Source organism: Puntigrus tetrazona, chromosome 15 (assembly GCF_018831695.1).
Source record: "Puntigrus tetrazona isolate hp1 chromosome 15, ASM1883169v1, whole genome shotgun sequence".
NCBI classification, from domain to species: Eukaryota; Metazoa; Chordata; class Actinopteri; order Cypriniformes; family Cyprinidae; genus Puntigrus; species Puntigrus tetrazona.
Genome location: NC_056713.1, coordinates 7535523 through 7551525, shown reverse-complemented (window position 1 = coordinate 7551525; position 16003 = coordinate 7535523). Strand labels below are relative to the sequence as shown.

The 16003-nt window shown below is 40.1% G+C and overlaps 2 protein-coding genes across 2 annotated transcripts; one reads left to right on the top strand and one right to left on the bottom strand.

Moving 5' to 3' along the window:
* Window positions 1-12663, bottom strand: cux1b (cut-like homeobox 1b). The gene is made up of 23 exons (XM_043259438.1): window positions 12342-12663; window positions 10803-10913; window positions 8791-8838; window positions 8547-8625; window positions 7897-8034; window positions 7508-7631; window positions 6950-7026; window positions 6548-6614; window positions 6114-6162; window positions 5324-5428; window positions 4467-4652; window positions 4213-4271; window positions 3960-4008; window positions 3790-3886; window positions 3514-3641; window positions 2764-2827; window positions 2553-2665; window positions 2351-2467; window positions 1678-1761; window positions 1542-1598; window positions 710-790; window positions 510-574; window positions 1-433 (listed from the first exon to the last, which is right to left on the bottom strand). The coding sequence occupies exons 1-23, from the start codon at window positions 12405-12407 to the stop codon at window positions 382-384; spliced, it is 2016 nt and encodes a 671-aa protein (XP_043115373.1). The 5' UTR covers window positions 12408-12663; the 3' UTR covers window positions 1-381.
* A 463-nt stretch (window positions 12664-13126) lies between these two features.
* Window positions 13127-15931, top strand: srprb (SRP receptor subunit beta). Its single transcript, XM_043259445.1, has 7 exons — window positions 13127-13319; window positions 13816-13910; window positions 13996-14073; window positions 14192-14274; window positions 14368-14504; window positions 14781-14835; window positions 15432-15931. Exons 1-7 carry the CDS (start codon window positions 13178-13180, stop codon window positions 15640-15642), a joined length of 801 nt encoding a protein of 266 aa, XP_043115380.1. The 5' UTR covers window positions 13127-13177; the 3' UTR covers window positions 15643-15931.
* Window positions 15932-16003: the final 72 nt, after the last annotated feature.

Genomic DNA, 16003 nt, shown 5'->3' with positions numbered 1-16003 from the left:
TTTTATTTTATTACTTTTATTAATAGAGTTAGCTCAAAATAAAGAAAACATCCATTCCCTGAAAGCCTAAATTTATACTTTAAGAGACTACACCTCCGAACGAAAGGATATAAATATTGTGCAGATGCTTGTGACAGTATCTGGCACAAAGTTAAATAAACCATTACCGCCGATATAATCATGTATGCAAGAACAACAGATCCCTCTGGGCAGGTGTGAGAGACGACTGATTTCAAGTCAAATAGACGCTAACAGATCTCCTCATCAAACCTGTGAGTTTCGTATTTAACCCAGTATATTCCCCAGCTAACCTGGTCCTAGTACCAGGAGTGAAAGCACAAGCTATGATTAAGAAGAGCTCTCTCTAGGGGGCAGACGCCGCTACTGCCACATGTCTCCATCCTCGTGGAAACGGTGCAGGTGGTCTGAGTATCTGAGGGAAGAAAGAGGAAGAGAGTGAGCGAGTGAACCAGGAAGTCATTCCATCAAACATCATTCAGGAAACTCACTTCTTTGCACAAAACGCAGCACAGTCCCGACCGATGCTCTCGCTCCAGGCAGCTTTATACAGCACCTACACACACACACACACACACACACACACACACACACACACAGAGACAGAGACAGAGACAGAGACAAACCGCTTAAAACAGCAGGGCAACATTCACCCTGACGGGTCTTGTAGGCCAGGGATCATGTGATTTACCAGAAAGACGAGGCAGTGCAGGATCAGCGTGTAGAAGAAGGCCACGGTTCTGGCCGTCTTACTGGAGAGGATCACACGACCCTGAGAAGACAAGACTGTCATTGTGTTCTTCTACCTTATACTGTACAGTGCTTTGATGCAACCTGTGTTGTTAAAAGAGCTATAGAAATAAAAATGACTGATTGATTGACAAGAGATGAAAAAGATACAGCACTCAAACATTTTTCTGTTGAGCATTAATTCATAATAATAAGTCTATCTCCTGTTGTATCTCAGATCAAAAGCCATGGTTTACGTCTAAAGCTTTTGGCTTCTCAAGACATTCTTTTCTGGACTGAAGTGGTGTGGATTACTTCTGGATTATTATGTGTGTGGGGCTTTTTTGATATAATGCTAAATTTCTCTAAATCTCTTCTGATGAAGAAACTAGCACATCTACACCCTGGGAGGCCTGAAGGAGAGTGCACTTTTTTTTAGTAAATTTTAATTTTTGGGTGAACTATTCTTTTAAATTATACAACCAAAAAAAAAAAAAAAAGAAAGAAAGGGGGGGGAAGCCAATCAAACAATTATGCTACTCCTTTAATTAATATTACTGTAGTATAAAACAGTAAATAGTATAAATAATAATAATAATAATAATAACAGTCTATGTTTAATAGAATACTTATAATACTAATATTAATGGCTATTTTTTTTTCCATTTTCAGAATTACTTGTGACATTAGTTGTATTTATTATGCATATATTAATGCATATTAATAATGCATACGACACACGTAAACAAAAACTCTTTCTGGATGTGATTAAAGCACAAACACAGATCCCACACCAGACTGAGCGTGGCCTTGTCCCACGGGCTGAGGCTCTGATATCTCCTCTGACGCTCCTGAAGAGAGAGACACGTTATGAAGACGTCACAGCTAAAACCTGAATGCACGAAAGCAACAATATTTCCGCATTCTCACCCTCTTGCTGAACGGAGCGAAGGGGTCGAGTCTTTCCTCGTACTGAGACGAGTAACGCATCACCGTATCGTCGCTGTCTCCTGCCTAACACACAAACACACGCCAGGGTTTAGTGTTAGCCATCTACTGACCTACAATCTCATTCAGGCCCTCAACACAAGAGATCTCATTATACTAAAGCCCAATTATTACACAAGTATGGCACTAGTAAGGGTGTGCGATGCATGTCATCTCCGACAAAATCGTTTTTGCTGTCATTGAGTGCATCACTTATTTAGCAAAAAATGAACAAACACGTCTTGAGAGCTTAGTAGAACGAGCCCGAATGTGAAGATACTGGGGCTGAAATGCTCCTGTATAATTTCTGCCTTCTGTTGGTATAGTAAAATCTCCCCAAAAACATTTTTTCCCGAATATCAGCACCCTTGACAATCAGATAACGATTTTAAATAAATAGTTCAATAAACACTAAGGCATTAAAGCCTTGTTTCATACACAGGATTAGGCCATAGTTCAGGTAAGATATTTAAGTAATTTTTATAAACATGCATTGACCTGTTTTAAGTTTAAACAGCTCAGGTTTACATTTTAGTCTAGGGTTTGGCTTAGACCTTAGTGCTGAAATGTCCAGGTTTATTCATCATCCAGACAGGAGAGACTCGCTGTGACTCACTCTGCTTGGGTAGCTCTGCAGAAACTTGATCTTCTCGTAAAGCTTGATGTTGTCGGCCCGCAGGCTGTCCAGCTCACTCTGAAGAGCCTGTAAGGTCTGCTGAAGGGAGCTGTTTGCCTGACGGACACCGAGAACAACAACAAGGCACACTCAGCCTCTCTTCCTCTGAACATCAGCAATCATTACAGGGACGTGAACTCACGGCCTCCAGCTCCTGGTTACGCAAGCGATATCTCTCCCTCTGACTGGAGATGATGGACAGCAGAGAGTCCATCTGACCCTGAGGAAGCTCTGTCTGAGGAGAGCCGCCCACACCTCAATACACACACACAGAGAAAAACAGCTGCATGAACATCTCATGGCATTATGTCCATCAGCATCAAATGGAGATGTGAACATGTGCTTTAGTTTACTTGAGAAGAGAGCGGTGGCCTCTTTAATGGGCTCCGGGACGATCACCACGCTGCTGTCTGCTCCCTAGACGACAAAAAACAATCAGTCGCTATCACAAATGACCGTGACTCGTGTCTGGCTGTGCTTTGGGTTTAGCTGTCCGTTCACGTATCCCCTGAAAAATCCTGTCATTTGGAACAGGTTCACATACGATGTTTTACTCCTACAAAGTGTGCATCAGTATTCTTCACAGTCAGGTCAAGTTACTAACTGGCTTTTCAGTGTTCTGGACATTGTCCAGAAGAGAAAATCTAAACTAAAACTGGTTGCTGGTGAAGTCTTCAATGGGAACTCGGGGATCAGACACTTATATTACATAAAACAACTAGTTTGAAGTCACTACTATCTTTATTTTTTGGCTATTGTGCTGATTTTATTTGCTTAAAATACAGTAAAAAGTAACAATATTTCACAATATTGCTTGTTTCTTGGGATGAGCAGCTGAATTTTCACACGATCCTTCAGAAATCATTCTAATATACTGATTTTCTGCTTGAGAAACATTTCTGATTATTATCAATGTTGAAAACAGTTGTGCTGCTAATTATTTTTATTGGAATTTTTAAAACAACACATTTTTTTTTTATAGAAAGCTTTTGAAACATTTCAAATGATTATTACTGATTGATCTTTGCTAAATAGAAATCTGCAAGTAAATCAAAGGGAAAGCTAAGTTATTATAGAGATGATGAGAGGCGTCTGCGTCTGACCTCAGCGTCCGGTCGTGATATAGTCTGGATGGTGCTGAGATCCTGCTCTAGTTTGAGGATGAGCTCTTTCTGCTCAGAGCTGGTCTTCACTGCTGCGGAGAACTCCAGCTGTAGAGACGCGTAACGGCCTAAACACACACACACACACCAGCTGAGTATTGTATTAATTATGGCATACTGTTAATCAATAAAGACTTATTTGCGTGTGCTTTCTTTTGAGAGGTTATTAAGATGTGAAGCTGTCGAGCAGTTTTTGAGATGCTGGTATTTCCTCACCGCTGAGCTCGGTGTTGGCGATGCGCAGAGACGCGCTCTCAGACTGCAGACTGCGGTTCTTCTCCAGCAGCAACACTTCTAAAGGTTTAGAGGAGTCCTGCGACGGAACGTCACGTTAGATCAACACCACAAATCACACACAGAAATAAAACAAACAAACCCTTGCTTACCTGTGCCGCGGAGCTGTCACACGGCCCAAACTCCATCGACTTCAGGATGCTGTTGACATAAATGTGCCAGCTTTACTTCAGCTATGTTCAAATAATACAACATACCCAAGACTCAGACGTTTTAGGTTTTAAGCAGAGACGGGGGTTTGCACGAGTCTATGGTTTCCCGCGCAGACCGACTGCTTCAACTACTGCTTTAAAGGCCGTGAGACGAGTGAGTCATCAGCAGGAGTGCAGCAGGAACTTCTCTGACCTGAGCTCTTTCTTCATCTCCTCATAGTCGGCCTGCGTCTGCAGCTTCTCCTCCAGATGCTGGATAAATAAAAAGACTACGATGAGGGCAGACGTACAGTAACACGTGGATGCACTTTGCCAAAAAAATGCAAATACTTTTTAAAAAAATCAAACATTAAAAATTTGAGCCGGACGTCAGCTTTAGGACACCGGTTCGGTCTTGTAAACTGAAAGCGGAGAGTAACGTGCGAGTGGTTTGAGCAGGCTGTCTACCTTGAGTGTGGCGGTCTGGCTCTGGAGCTGCTGCTGAAGCTGGCTGATCTGTGCAGCGGAGCTCTCTCGGAGCGAGGACAGGCCGGCCTGCAGTCTCTGGACGTCCTCCACCAGCTGGAGCATCTCACGCTCCTTCGCACTGAGCTCCGCCTCCAGACTCGAGCGCACCACCAGCTCGGCCTCATCCTGATTAACACACACACACTGAGCGCCACAGAAACACACACAGACACAGCCGGATGTGTCCGATCTCACACAGAGCTTTACTGTGCATTACTCATGTTCTGCGGATGAAAGAGGTGAATGTGGACCAACAGGAACACAGAGGAGCACAAAAAATGACATGATCAAAGCTAAAGCTAAGCTAAAGTAGAAGAATAAAGGCAATGACGGAGATCAGGGCTGGGTCTCCTGCATCTAGTGTGAAGCATCACTGTAACACATACCTGTTTCAAACACTACATTATTACTCTTGTTAATCATTTTGTAAGGTTTTGTTGCTCGAAACTGAATTAACGGGGAATGAGAACTATTGTTGTTCACTTTTTTGCTTTATTTTCAATGTTTCATAACTTACATTATCTGCATTATTTCGAACTGTCTCTAATAAACTTTTGTCAACATTAATTTTAAATTAATTGCTTAATTTTTCTTGCTGTTTGTTGTTCAGTGTTGTCTGTCTTTGTTGACTCAAAACTGTGATTTTATGTTAACGCAATGTTTATATAGCATACATGATTATATACTTCATGAGGTCATAGCAGTGGTTTAGTTTATTTGGCAAAACCACACTGGGGAGTTTAAGACCCAGCAGTCTCATAGTCTCTCTACGGGCCTCAGCAGCGGTGAGCAGGTACCGTGTAAGGGGTCGAGTCCATCCGTGTTGGCAGCGGGGATGGTTTGTGAGCTGAAGTGAGCTGCTCTCTCAGAGCTTCAACCTCCCTCTCAGCAGCTTCTGCTCTCTGCAGAAACACATCAGAGTATGAACGCCACCATCTTAGCTCTTAAAGGGACAGTTCACCCCAAAAATGGAAATTCTGCTCTCATTTACTCAACCTCTTGTTGTTCCGAACCCATCAAACTATGGCTCATTTTTTAAAAACACAAATTTATATGAAACCTGAGAAGTTTCTCTCCTTCCACTGAAAGTCAACACAACCACAATTATCAATATGATACTTTATAAATGTATTTCTACACAAGCCAACATTTTACAGGTTTGGACCAATATGATAGACACGTGATGAACTAACTAATTTTGCATTTGAACAATTAATGTAGTGTTGTCACAGTACCACAATTTCTGTATTCGGTAAATATACTAAATCCACGATAGCAATTTAGGTAAAAAAAGCGAAACACAAAAACGTGCTAATTAAAAAACATTATTTTTATTACTAAAAATAAAATGTACTAAAACCAATGCCATTACTTATTAAAAATAGAGTTTCAAGTAATGAAAGCATGAAAAAGTTGCACCCACATTTATTTTATCTTTTAATTAATGAAATTTTAAACACATTACATTTTTGGTAAGTAAATGGGATTCATTATTTAAATGACAAAGAAATATTGTGTGATTATTTCATAAAAATATATATATATATATATATTTTTAACAGTAGCGGTAATGAAATGAGTCTGTACCTGATTGGCTCGCTCCAGATCAGTCATCACCATGTCAATCTCATCAGCCCTGAAAACCAAATCCTTTAACCGTAATCTCTCTTGTCATACACGTGCACAAACGCATGAGCATGAGTGAACTGCATTAACGCAGCATATTAATGTTTTTGTGAAACTGTATGCATTTTTCTTTACTGAACAGAAAGAACAGCATTTATCTGAAGCTGATTTTTTTTGTATAAATGACTTCTAATGTGTTCTTGCTAAATACAAGTATTAGGCGCCGAGTACTTTTTAGCGACCCCATACTTTTCAGCTGAATAGTGCGTTGTGAGAGATCAAATTTTATAGTCAGGAGCTAGTTGAACATGAAAGCGTTTATCATAGGTGAGATTAAATACTGGTTAATAAATGAATATGAATGATGATCCACACGTGAAGTTACACACACTTACTTTGCAGTCGATTCTTCATCGTATTTGGTCTTCAGGTCAAAAAGCTCAGTCTGAGTTCGTTCAAGTGCTGCAAAGTAAAACAAGAACCTAACGATCTATAATCATATAGTATATAATTTCTACCACACACACACACACACACACGGACACACACACACGGACAACCATAGACACACACACACACACACACACACACACACACACACACACACACACACACACACACTCCTCAGCAGAGCTTTTGTTTGTTAGTATATGCTGGAAGAGCTTTTGAATGAATATTTCACTCATAAATCAAATGCAAATGGGATTATTTTAGAGGAAGAGCTGCACTGACATACTGAAACACCAGGGGGCTCTCTAAGCAGACAGAAGATCAACTGAGAGAGGTTTCTCTGGTACCTGTCTGCAGGGTCTGGGCTTTGAGTTCAGCTTCCTGTAGTCTACCAACCAAAGACTCATGTGACTCCTGGAACTTCCTGTTAGAACACAACAAGAGAAACCTTACTCACCAACAATGATGAGACACAGTAGCTGTGTTTCACCCTGTTTTTTTATTATTCATTTATATTTAGTTATTTATTATATATGACAATTATTACTTAGTGGCTTCTCCTACTTTTCTTAGTGATATTTAGAGTGAGTTTATTAGAAAGTGAAAACTTTGACCTTGATTTGCAGGACGGAAATGGTGCTTTTTTGGAAATGTTTTATGCGATATTTAAATTTTGCACATTAATGTAAATATAAACCCAGTTAGAAAGACAGATGATGGGTCATTTGTGAAAACAAACCGCAATTGCATAATCCTACTCTTGCTTAAAGGCCTGGAACAGAACTGATAGAAATGTAAATGTTATTCGGTGGCTGGTCTATTGCTTTGATAAAGCGACCGCTCACGGTTTAGATATTTGAAGCTGTGGTTATATAAAGACGAGATGGAGCGCGATGGGTACTGACCTCTCCTTCTCCTCATAGTTTTTATGAATCTGTTGCTGTTTCTCCAGAGCCAGATTCTCTGCCTGGTTCCTCACGCTCTGCTCATACTCTCTGATCTTCTCCTTCAGTGTTTTAATGGTCACCTCTACAAACAGATTGCAAAATTCAGCGAAGCTGTGACTAAAACAAACAACTCAGTCAGTCCCAGCCAGGCCAAGAAAACTTGAGAAATTAAAAATGGTGCAGAGACCAGTTCAAACAGAACACAACGTGCATCATCTAGGTCCTGCCGCTTCCAGCACTGGAGGTGTTTCTCACATACTGACAGCTCCAGAGATTGACTTACAGTTTAAAGTCACCTACATTGACTACAATCGATGTTTCCAGTGTTGTGTGTGAGCACATCTCACCCTGGTTCTTGACCTCAGCAAACTCTTTGTTGTATTCCTCGAGCGTCTCACGCAGCTTCTGGTTCTCCGTGTCTATGTCATGCATCCTCTGGACCTTCAGATGCAGCTGCTGTGATAACTCCAACGCAGGCACCGGATCTACACACACACACACACACACACACACCAGTTAACATCAGTTAACACTGCCTTCAGCACAAAACAGGTCCTTATAACATACATGAGCTCTTTTCATTTACTGACCTATCTGGGCATATCAAGCGATCAAGCTGCAAATCAGGGTATCAAGATAAAGTTAAAAATACTTTATTTAATTGGGAATATTGGTACATACACCAATTTGATTGCATTAAATAGCCAAACATCTCTTTTTGTGTTTGGCCGAATCAAATAGCAAGCAGCGTGATGCACGAAAGTGTTTCTCATCAGTTGCTCTGTAACGTTTCTGTGAATTTTTTGAACGAAAAACATCTTCCCAATATTTAATATAGTCTATGCGATTTTAAAAAAAGTCATTTCAAAATATGCCAAAATCAATATTCACCCGGTGTTTCATTTTGTTCTGCTTCGGCCAAGAATTTAGATTTGAGTGCATTCCTGATTATAATGTTTAATCACGCACCTCATATGATTATGACGCTCGGACTTACCCGGAACATCAATCAGTCGTTTATAGACATTCAGAAAGGCCGTCTCTGACTCTTTGCTCCTCTTACTCAATGCATCAATCTAGAAGAGAAACAGATGAGAAAGTATCATAGACACGTATCAAACAAGCTATGGTCCCTCAAACATGTATATCTACTCTCAATGACTGTCTTGTATCATCTTGTGCTGACAAAGTAAATGACACCGCTGAATAAAGTCATTCATCTGGTTCAGGAGAAAAGTCACCTCAGCCTGGAAGCTCTTCAGCAGCGGAGCCACAAGCTTCCTCAGATCCTACACCAGAAACACAGAGAGAACACAGAGACTGTTAGTTAGGCAGGAAGCAAGCATGCAGAACAAAACACGAGCTGGCACTCAGAAAGCTGCAGTATCAAATATCATGGATGCTTCAATGCATTTCAATTGTACTTCATGCGCAAACAAAACACTAGACTTCCCACGGCATCAACATATTTCTCATCTAGTACCGACTCGGCTCTGCAAAAACCCCAACATGTTGATAATCCCCTTGTTTGTGCACTGGGCCTGTCACAATAATATGACCAAATATTATTTTGTTGAACTTATATCGCCCATAATGCTTATGAAGACTGACGTTACACGTTACCATCATTTTAACAGAAAAATCTAAGCACTACGATAAGAACCTGTTAAATGGCTAACTGTGAATTCCTGTAAAATTTACAGGGAAAAAACTAATTAGTGTTCCCAGAATTCCATGCATTGCAATCTGATATTTTTCCTCCTAGTTTTTCTATCAGCTATCTAATGCTGTTAAATGAATGTTTATTGCATGTTTGAGTTTGAGTCTCCCCATGAAGGTGTTTAGTGTTTGTGTGAAGGACACTGAGCACATTCAATATGTGTTTCTGTTTAAAAGCTGCTCGTGATGGGCTTTGGTTCATCACGTGACTTTCTCATCACCACCTGCATTTGGTGCTTATCAGTGCATTTCAGAGGCACAAAACAGATACTTCAGTACTTTAATAGGTTGGTATATTAACATTTTATCAGGTAAAGAAATTACGGTATTTAAAAGTAAATTTAAGACATTGTTACCCTATTTTTTTAATGATACAGAGTAGCAACAATGGAAAGACAAGTGAGCATAACATGTTACTCGAAGCTAATGTGTTTTTTATTCGATGCTTTTCTGACAACTGCATAACTACAAAAATGGATATGATAAAACAACAACATAAACATATGAAAAAAATGATTAATAATACAGTTAAAAACTGATGGCAGGCAATGACCTCCGACACCGTCATTTCAGCTGCTTCATCTGAAGAGAGATAGGGAATAAACACCAGTGGACTAAAACACTTTTCAAACGCCTTAACATGAATGCATCCCAAATTAGATTTATCAAATACATACACAAAATTGCATCTGCACGGAAAGCAACATCTAGGGATCTAGGGATGTGCTGCTCTATCTGTAACACACACTGACACAGACTCATCTAAAGCTATCGGTTTACAGAAGAGCACTGTAATGGTGTTATAAAGGGCACATTCTGCACTTATCTTGTCCTCGTGCCCATCCCTAATTTTATGTATTTGAGATATTGTGAGGAGTGATCCCCCCTAACCGTAACCAAGACCCTCACTATTTTCTGGGATTTGATCGATAACAGTAATTGTTACAATGAGACTTCTCACTGAGTGTGTTGTGTTGCAGGATTGCAGTGGAAAGCGGAGTTTTTGATCATCTGCGCGGTCAGCAAATTCATCTTTTTCAACAAGTCTAAAGTGATTTATACTTTTTATGGGCATATGTGCTTTTATAAAGCCTTTTTTTTATGTGTAATTAAAAATGCCAGTAGGTGGCGTCATTGCGATTGAACGAATCGTGTAAACGGGTTGATTCATTCAGCGTTGCTCAGAGACGCAAAACAGTGCTGTGGCTATGAGTCCTTTTTATTTGGCAAAATAGTGTAGGGTTAAGATGTTTATTGAACTGTTGTATAAAAGCAATATCATGTTTGTGATTTTTGCAGAAAAAAAACCCAGACACTCTTCGTGTGATATATTGATATAAGAACATATTTTCCACCCCTATCTTGGATTGAGAGAATTTTGGATTATACTATACTGAATCGCGAGTTTTAGTCAGCGATGCATTCCTAAGCTCAAGAGAATTGTGTGAGACATAAAATACCCATACGACAGGAGTCCAGCCCGGGCATGAACACCGACTGTGAGGAGCGTGTGCCCCTGAACGGAGGCGCTCACCTCTGGAGTGTTCTTCTTAAACTCCCGGCTCTGGTCGATGAGCTTCCTCCTGGACTGCTCGCTGTCGTCCTGCCGGCTGGCCAGCTGCGTGGCCGTACTGTCCAGCTCTCTCTGAAACAAGGCACAGTTACAGCAGGGCAATGAATAAACCTCGCTCACGTTATCAAGAAAACAGCAACCAAAAGTACTCCGTTTTATATGTTTACATTAACAGTGCAATTAATACATTAATAATACAATTGAGTCACAGTCTATCTAGCCTCTTCCTAAAAACAACAACAAAACACTGGTGTCAGAATCAGAGAAGACAACACTGCTCTCACATGTCTGTCTTTATCTACACCACGTATCCATATGACTCCATTATATATTAGAATTACTGATTTAGAATTTGACATATACACTGCAAACAATACATAGTCTAAAATACATATTTGTTTTCATATATTGCGGCACATAAATCATCTATACTCTCGAGAAGTGGGAGAAAATTGAAAAAATAAACACAATTTTAAACGAAATGTGTTTTTTTTTGGGGCTGTATTAAAAACAAACAACATGTCACTGTATATACAGCTCTTATTCAAGAGCCACATTTGAGCATGTTGTTATATCACTGAAACTAAATCTTAAGGTTTGCCATTTCTTTCCTTTAGAGAGACAGCTGCCCCTGATATTACCTGATTTTATTACATTTTAATGAATGTCTGACAAACACAACTTATGAAACATGCATGCATCACTAAAAACAACCTTGCTTTGATATGAGATATTATTAAGCCTTGCTTTTCATAAAACAGGGTCTTTTTCATTATTAAAAAAAAAGTTTTATTAATTTGAAAGCATATGAATGACTGAACCCTTCCCTGTTTTAGATGTAGTGAACATTGATTTGGTATATTAATCAGAAAATTAAACTGAAGGTGATAATTGCGTTAAATACATCCTATTATTAACCCCTGATAGCATTTAAAATTATAAAATATTTAATTAATTAAAAATTATTTTTTACTACACTTGTGGACGCGTTTTAAATGAACAGAAGTGGTCTTTTTAATGCTAAAGCACCAACAACCACGTACACAATTAAAAAATAAAGTTGTGACAAGTTAATCTGATCAATTATTGTGTGTTTTAGTCGCTGAAACAGTGATGACTGACATTTTGGCATCTCGTGACTAACAAGAAGTCATCACAGCTCCCTATACACTACTGAGGGCTCTCAAACAGTTTAGAAACCACAGTAAGACTGACTAGTTCTAACTATTGATTAATCCAGCCTGATAAAATACTCCGATATGACCCCAGCGAAGTCAGTGTCATAAAGCCAAATGATTCAAACTGTTAAGGAAGTCGTGTCTAGCATTAAGTGAGACTTCGTGTCTGTTCTGCGTCTACTGAGGACAATGTTTACATCCCAGCAGCTGACTGATAAACAAAGATAACCGGTGAGTAAGTCGACGCAGGAGCCCGGCGTCTGTACAGCGGCCAAACACACAGAGACACGTGAAGGAGAATATGTAACAGAGATGCACAGACCTGCAGCTGCTGCAGATTAAAGCGCTTCCAGTACTGAGACACCGACGCGGCGCTGCTAGCCGCCATCTTCGGTCCTCGCGCGACACGACGGCAACCAGGGTTGCCAGGTTTCCGCAACAAAAATCCTACAAGTTGCTTTCCATAACTAGTCCAACAGTGTTTCGAGGGGGGTCATCTGTTAACAGTCACTTTCGGTAGAATAAAATACACGTCGGCGGGTTTCGCCTGGTAAAACTCGCGTTTCTGGTGCTAAATATTACGTTACTGGGGTCGCGGAAACAGCCAACGGTGTTAAAGTAGCCCGATTCCGCGGGAAAACCGGGGACATGGCAACCCTGCAAACGACGCTGTTTCCTTTTCTACCACTCATCAAATTGTGAATAAAAATGTGCGCTTAAATGTATCAAAGGATCGGTATCCGGCGTGCAAATAAAATATCCCTTAGCAATCTCAATTAAACGAGTGGAAGAATTACCCAAACGTTAATTAGACAGACAACTGCGACCTAAGAATTTAATAGACATTGAATTGAAAACACAATAAAATTATAAATTACAGGTCGACCTGTATTATGCAAATTTGCCACTTGTCTACGTATTTTATTTCCATGGTCAGCTGAACGAACGCTACTATGGCAAAGGGTAGCTCATTAATATTAATTAGTTCTCGCACCTCAACCCTGCAAGCAGATTGGCCGATAAGGGCAACGAGTGCTCATTAATATTCATGACGTAAGCCGTCACCGTAGTAGAATGCGAAATTTCGCAGGTCCTGAAGTTAGTACACGTGTCGTTCACTTCCGCTGTCTTCTGCTGCCTTCCCATGCCTGATCAAACATGGACGAGAAGATTCATATAGATCTGGAGGATTTCTCCGAGGACCAGTTCATGGAGCGTTTTATTAAAGAGATTCAGAGTGAAGAAGCCGTTTTCATCCTCGGGATATTCGTGGCTTTAGCGCTCGTGGTCCTCACCGTCGGTAAGAAAAACAGCTTTACTGTCAGCTGGCCTTTAAGGCAAACAGTCATACGATGCATTTAGTCAAAATAACTTATTATTTTTGTTGTTTGACTGCACATTAGATATTAGTGAAATGTTTGTATGGACAAAAATATAATCTTTTAACGAATGATTTGACTTTGGGTTGACATGAACATACAGAAGCATATCAGAATTCAGACCAAGTTCAGATTCATATAATTATTTTCAAATACATATAGTTATTTTCCGTTGCAATGCTTTCATGAGATTTTGGAACATTTAATTACTTAAAAAAGAAAACCCTAATGCTTCTGAGATGAATTTCTAATGTTAAAGCTGTCATATTTTATTATAATTTTTTAAATCAGGGAGCATATTTTCTGTAAGACTTTAAAGCACCACATATGTCTGTTGAAAGTTTAGTGAATATGAGCTTTATTGTGCAGTGCAGACATACTCGGTTACTTCTGATAACCCGCTTTTTTTAATTTCAGTGTTCTTTGGTAATTTTTGGGGCTCCAGTAAAGCGAGGAACGCTGTGCTGCTCCTGGGACTCTGTGACTCCGGGAAAACCCTTCTGTTCACTCGAGTGAGTAACCCGGTTTTCCTCAAACCATTATTCAACACGAGCTTCATATTCATTAGAAAGGAAACGATTTGCTTTGTTTTTCCAGTTGTTACTAGGAAGGTTTGTAAGAACTCAGACATCCATCACCGAGAGCAGTGCCACGTACAAGAGCAAGCACGACAGAGTAAGTCGTTTAGCGTCATTACAGCATTAACATCATGCGTTTGATGTTGTGAGCAGATTTTAAACATGCGATGTAATTGGCAAAATGGCACACTGGAAGATGGTTTTTGATATTGCAGGGCGGCAGCTGGACTCTTATTGATGTTCCCGGTCATGAAAGTTTAAGAGTTCAGATTGTGGAGAAGTACAAGGCCGTGGCTCGGTGAGTTGAGAAGAATGCTCTTCTGTTTGACTTCTGTTCTAACCTCCATGCACGCCGGTCTGTGTTAATGCACGCTTCTCCGTCGTGTTGCAGAGCCGTTGTGTTTGTGGTGGACAGCAGCATCTTCCAGAAGGACGTCAGAGACGTGGCTGAGTTTCTGTACTCTATCCTCACGGACAGCACTGTGGCCAAAAATGCCCCGACACTCGTGGTAGCCTGCAACAAACAAGGTTATTGGGGAATTTGACTTTCTCAATCAAATATGACGCGTGGTGCTCCAATATATACAGCAATTAGCCTATGAAATAAATAACCATGCACCAAGGAGAACATTTTGTTGATTTTGTATATTTATTGTTGGGTCTAAATGCTGCACACCAGTAATGAATGTTTCATAAAAAGTGTTTTCTTTAATAACTACATGCAAAATGAATTATTTAGTGAATACAAGTGTGTGAATAGAGGGATTTCGATCATGTTTGTTTGTTTTCTTTGTTCTATTGTAGATATCACTATGGCAAAATCGGCTAAAATAATTCAGCAGCAGTTGGAGAAGGAGATGTGAGTATTCGCTCATTTCTTTCTCAGTGACATAAATGTTTAAGTGCACATATTATGCTCTAATAATATGGCTGTCTGCTAGAATACCTTTACATGAGTCTCTTTAAAGCCTGTATGCTTTGATTGGTCGCTCACTTTCAGCTATAAACAGTATTGCACCCATGATAACTATGATCATTTTTTTTGGCCCTTGACGTAGTGTAATCGCTTACCCCACTGTTCTTTGATGGAGTGCACTGAGTTACTGTCATGACATAATGGCAGGACTACAAACGAGATGTTTCATGTGTTTTCTGTTGGAGAGATGAACCCCCATTGGTGTGGGTTTGTACATTTACAAGCAAGATACTTCTCTGTGACGCATCGAGTAGCATTGATGTCGTCAGTGTTGGGGGTAACATTAAAAAATTGTAAGGCAACCTGAATCTCATTTGTTTTCATGGCACTTTTCCAAAGCACTCTGCATAAAAACTAGATAACATAATTAGTTACTTTTTTGGGGAGTGATATTGTAATGCATTACTTTTAACAGTAGGCCTGACGTTCCCCGACGCTGTGAGTCATCTGTTTTGTTGTTACTTGTCTTTTCTCCACAGGAACACTCTGAGACTGACGCGTTCTGCAGCTCTCTCCTCTCAGGACGGGGCTGTTGGGGGCTCGGTGTATCTCGGTAAGAAAGGCAAAGATTTCGAGTTTTCTCAGCTGTCCAGTCGAGTGGAGTTCGTCGAGTGCAGCGCACGCGGAAACAAAGGAGAAGATGGAGATGCTGATATCGATGCTCTGGAGAAGTGCCTGGCCAAGCTCTGAAGAGCTTACATCTCAACATCCAGAAATAAACTAATTCATAAATGTATGTTTTCCCCCTTTCTTCAGCATCCAAGAGAACACAGCATGTCCTCACAGATACAGCCCATTGTGTATTCAACCAGATCAGTGTATGTTGTATGAATGAATCTTCTGTTGCCTTGGTGTTTTCACTTCAATGCTCTTTCCGAGTTGAGCGAGGTCAACATTTTACTTTTGTTGTATTTTGTTTTGCTAGAGGCAAGCGTGAGTGTAAATTATATTAAAGATGGCTTATGGCTGCTTGTTTTCACGATGCTTTCACGAAGTTTTGTGTCTAAAAATGTTAAATGTTTTAAGCTGTACCTTGAAGAGTCAGTTACTG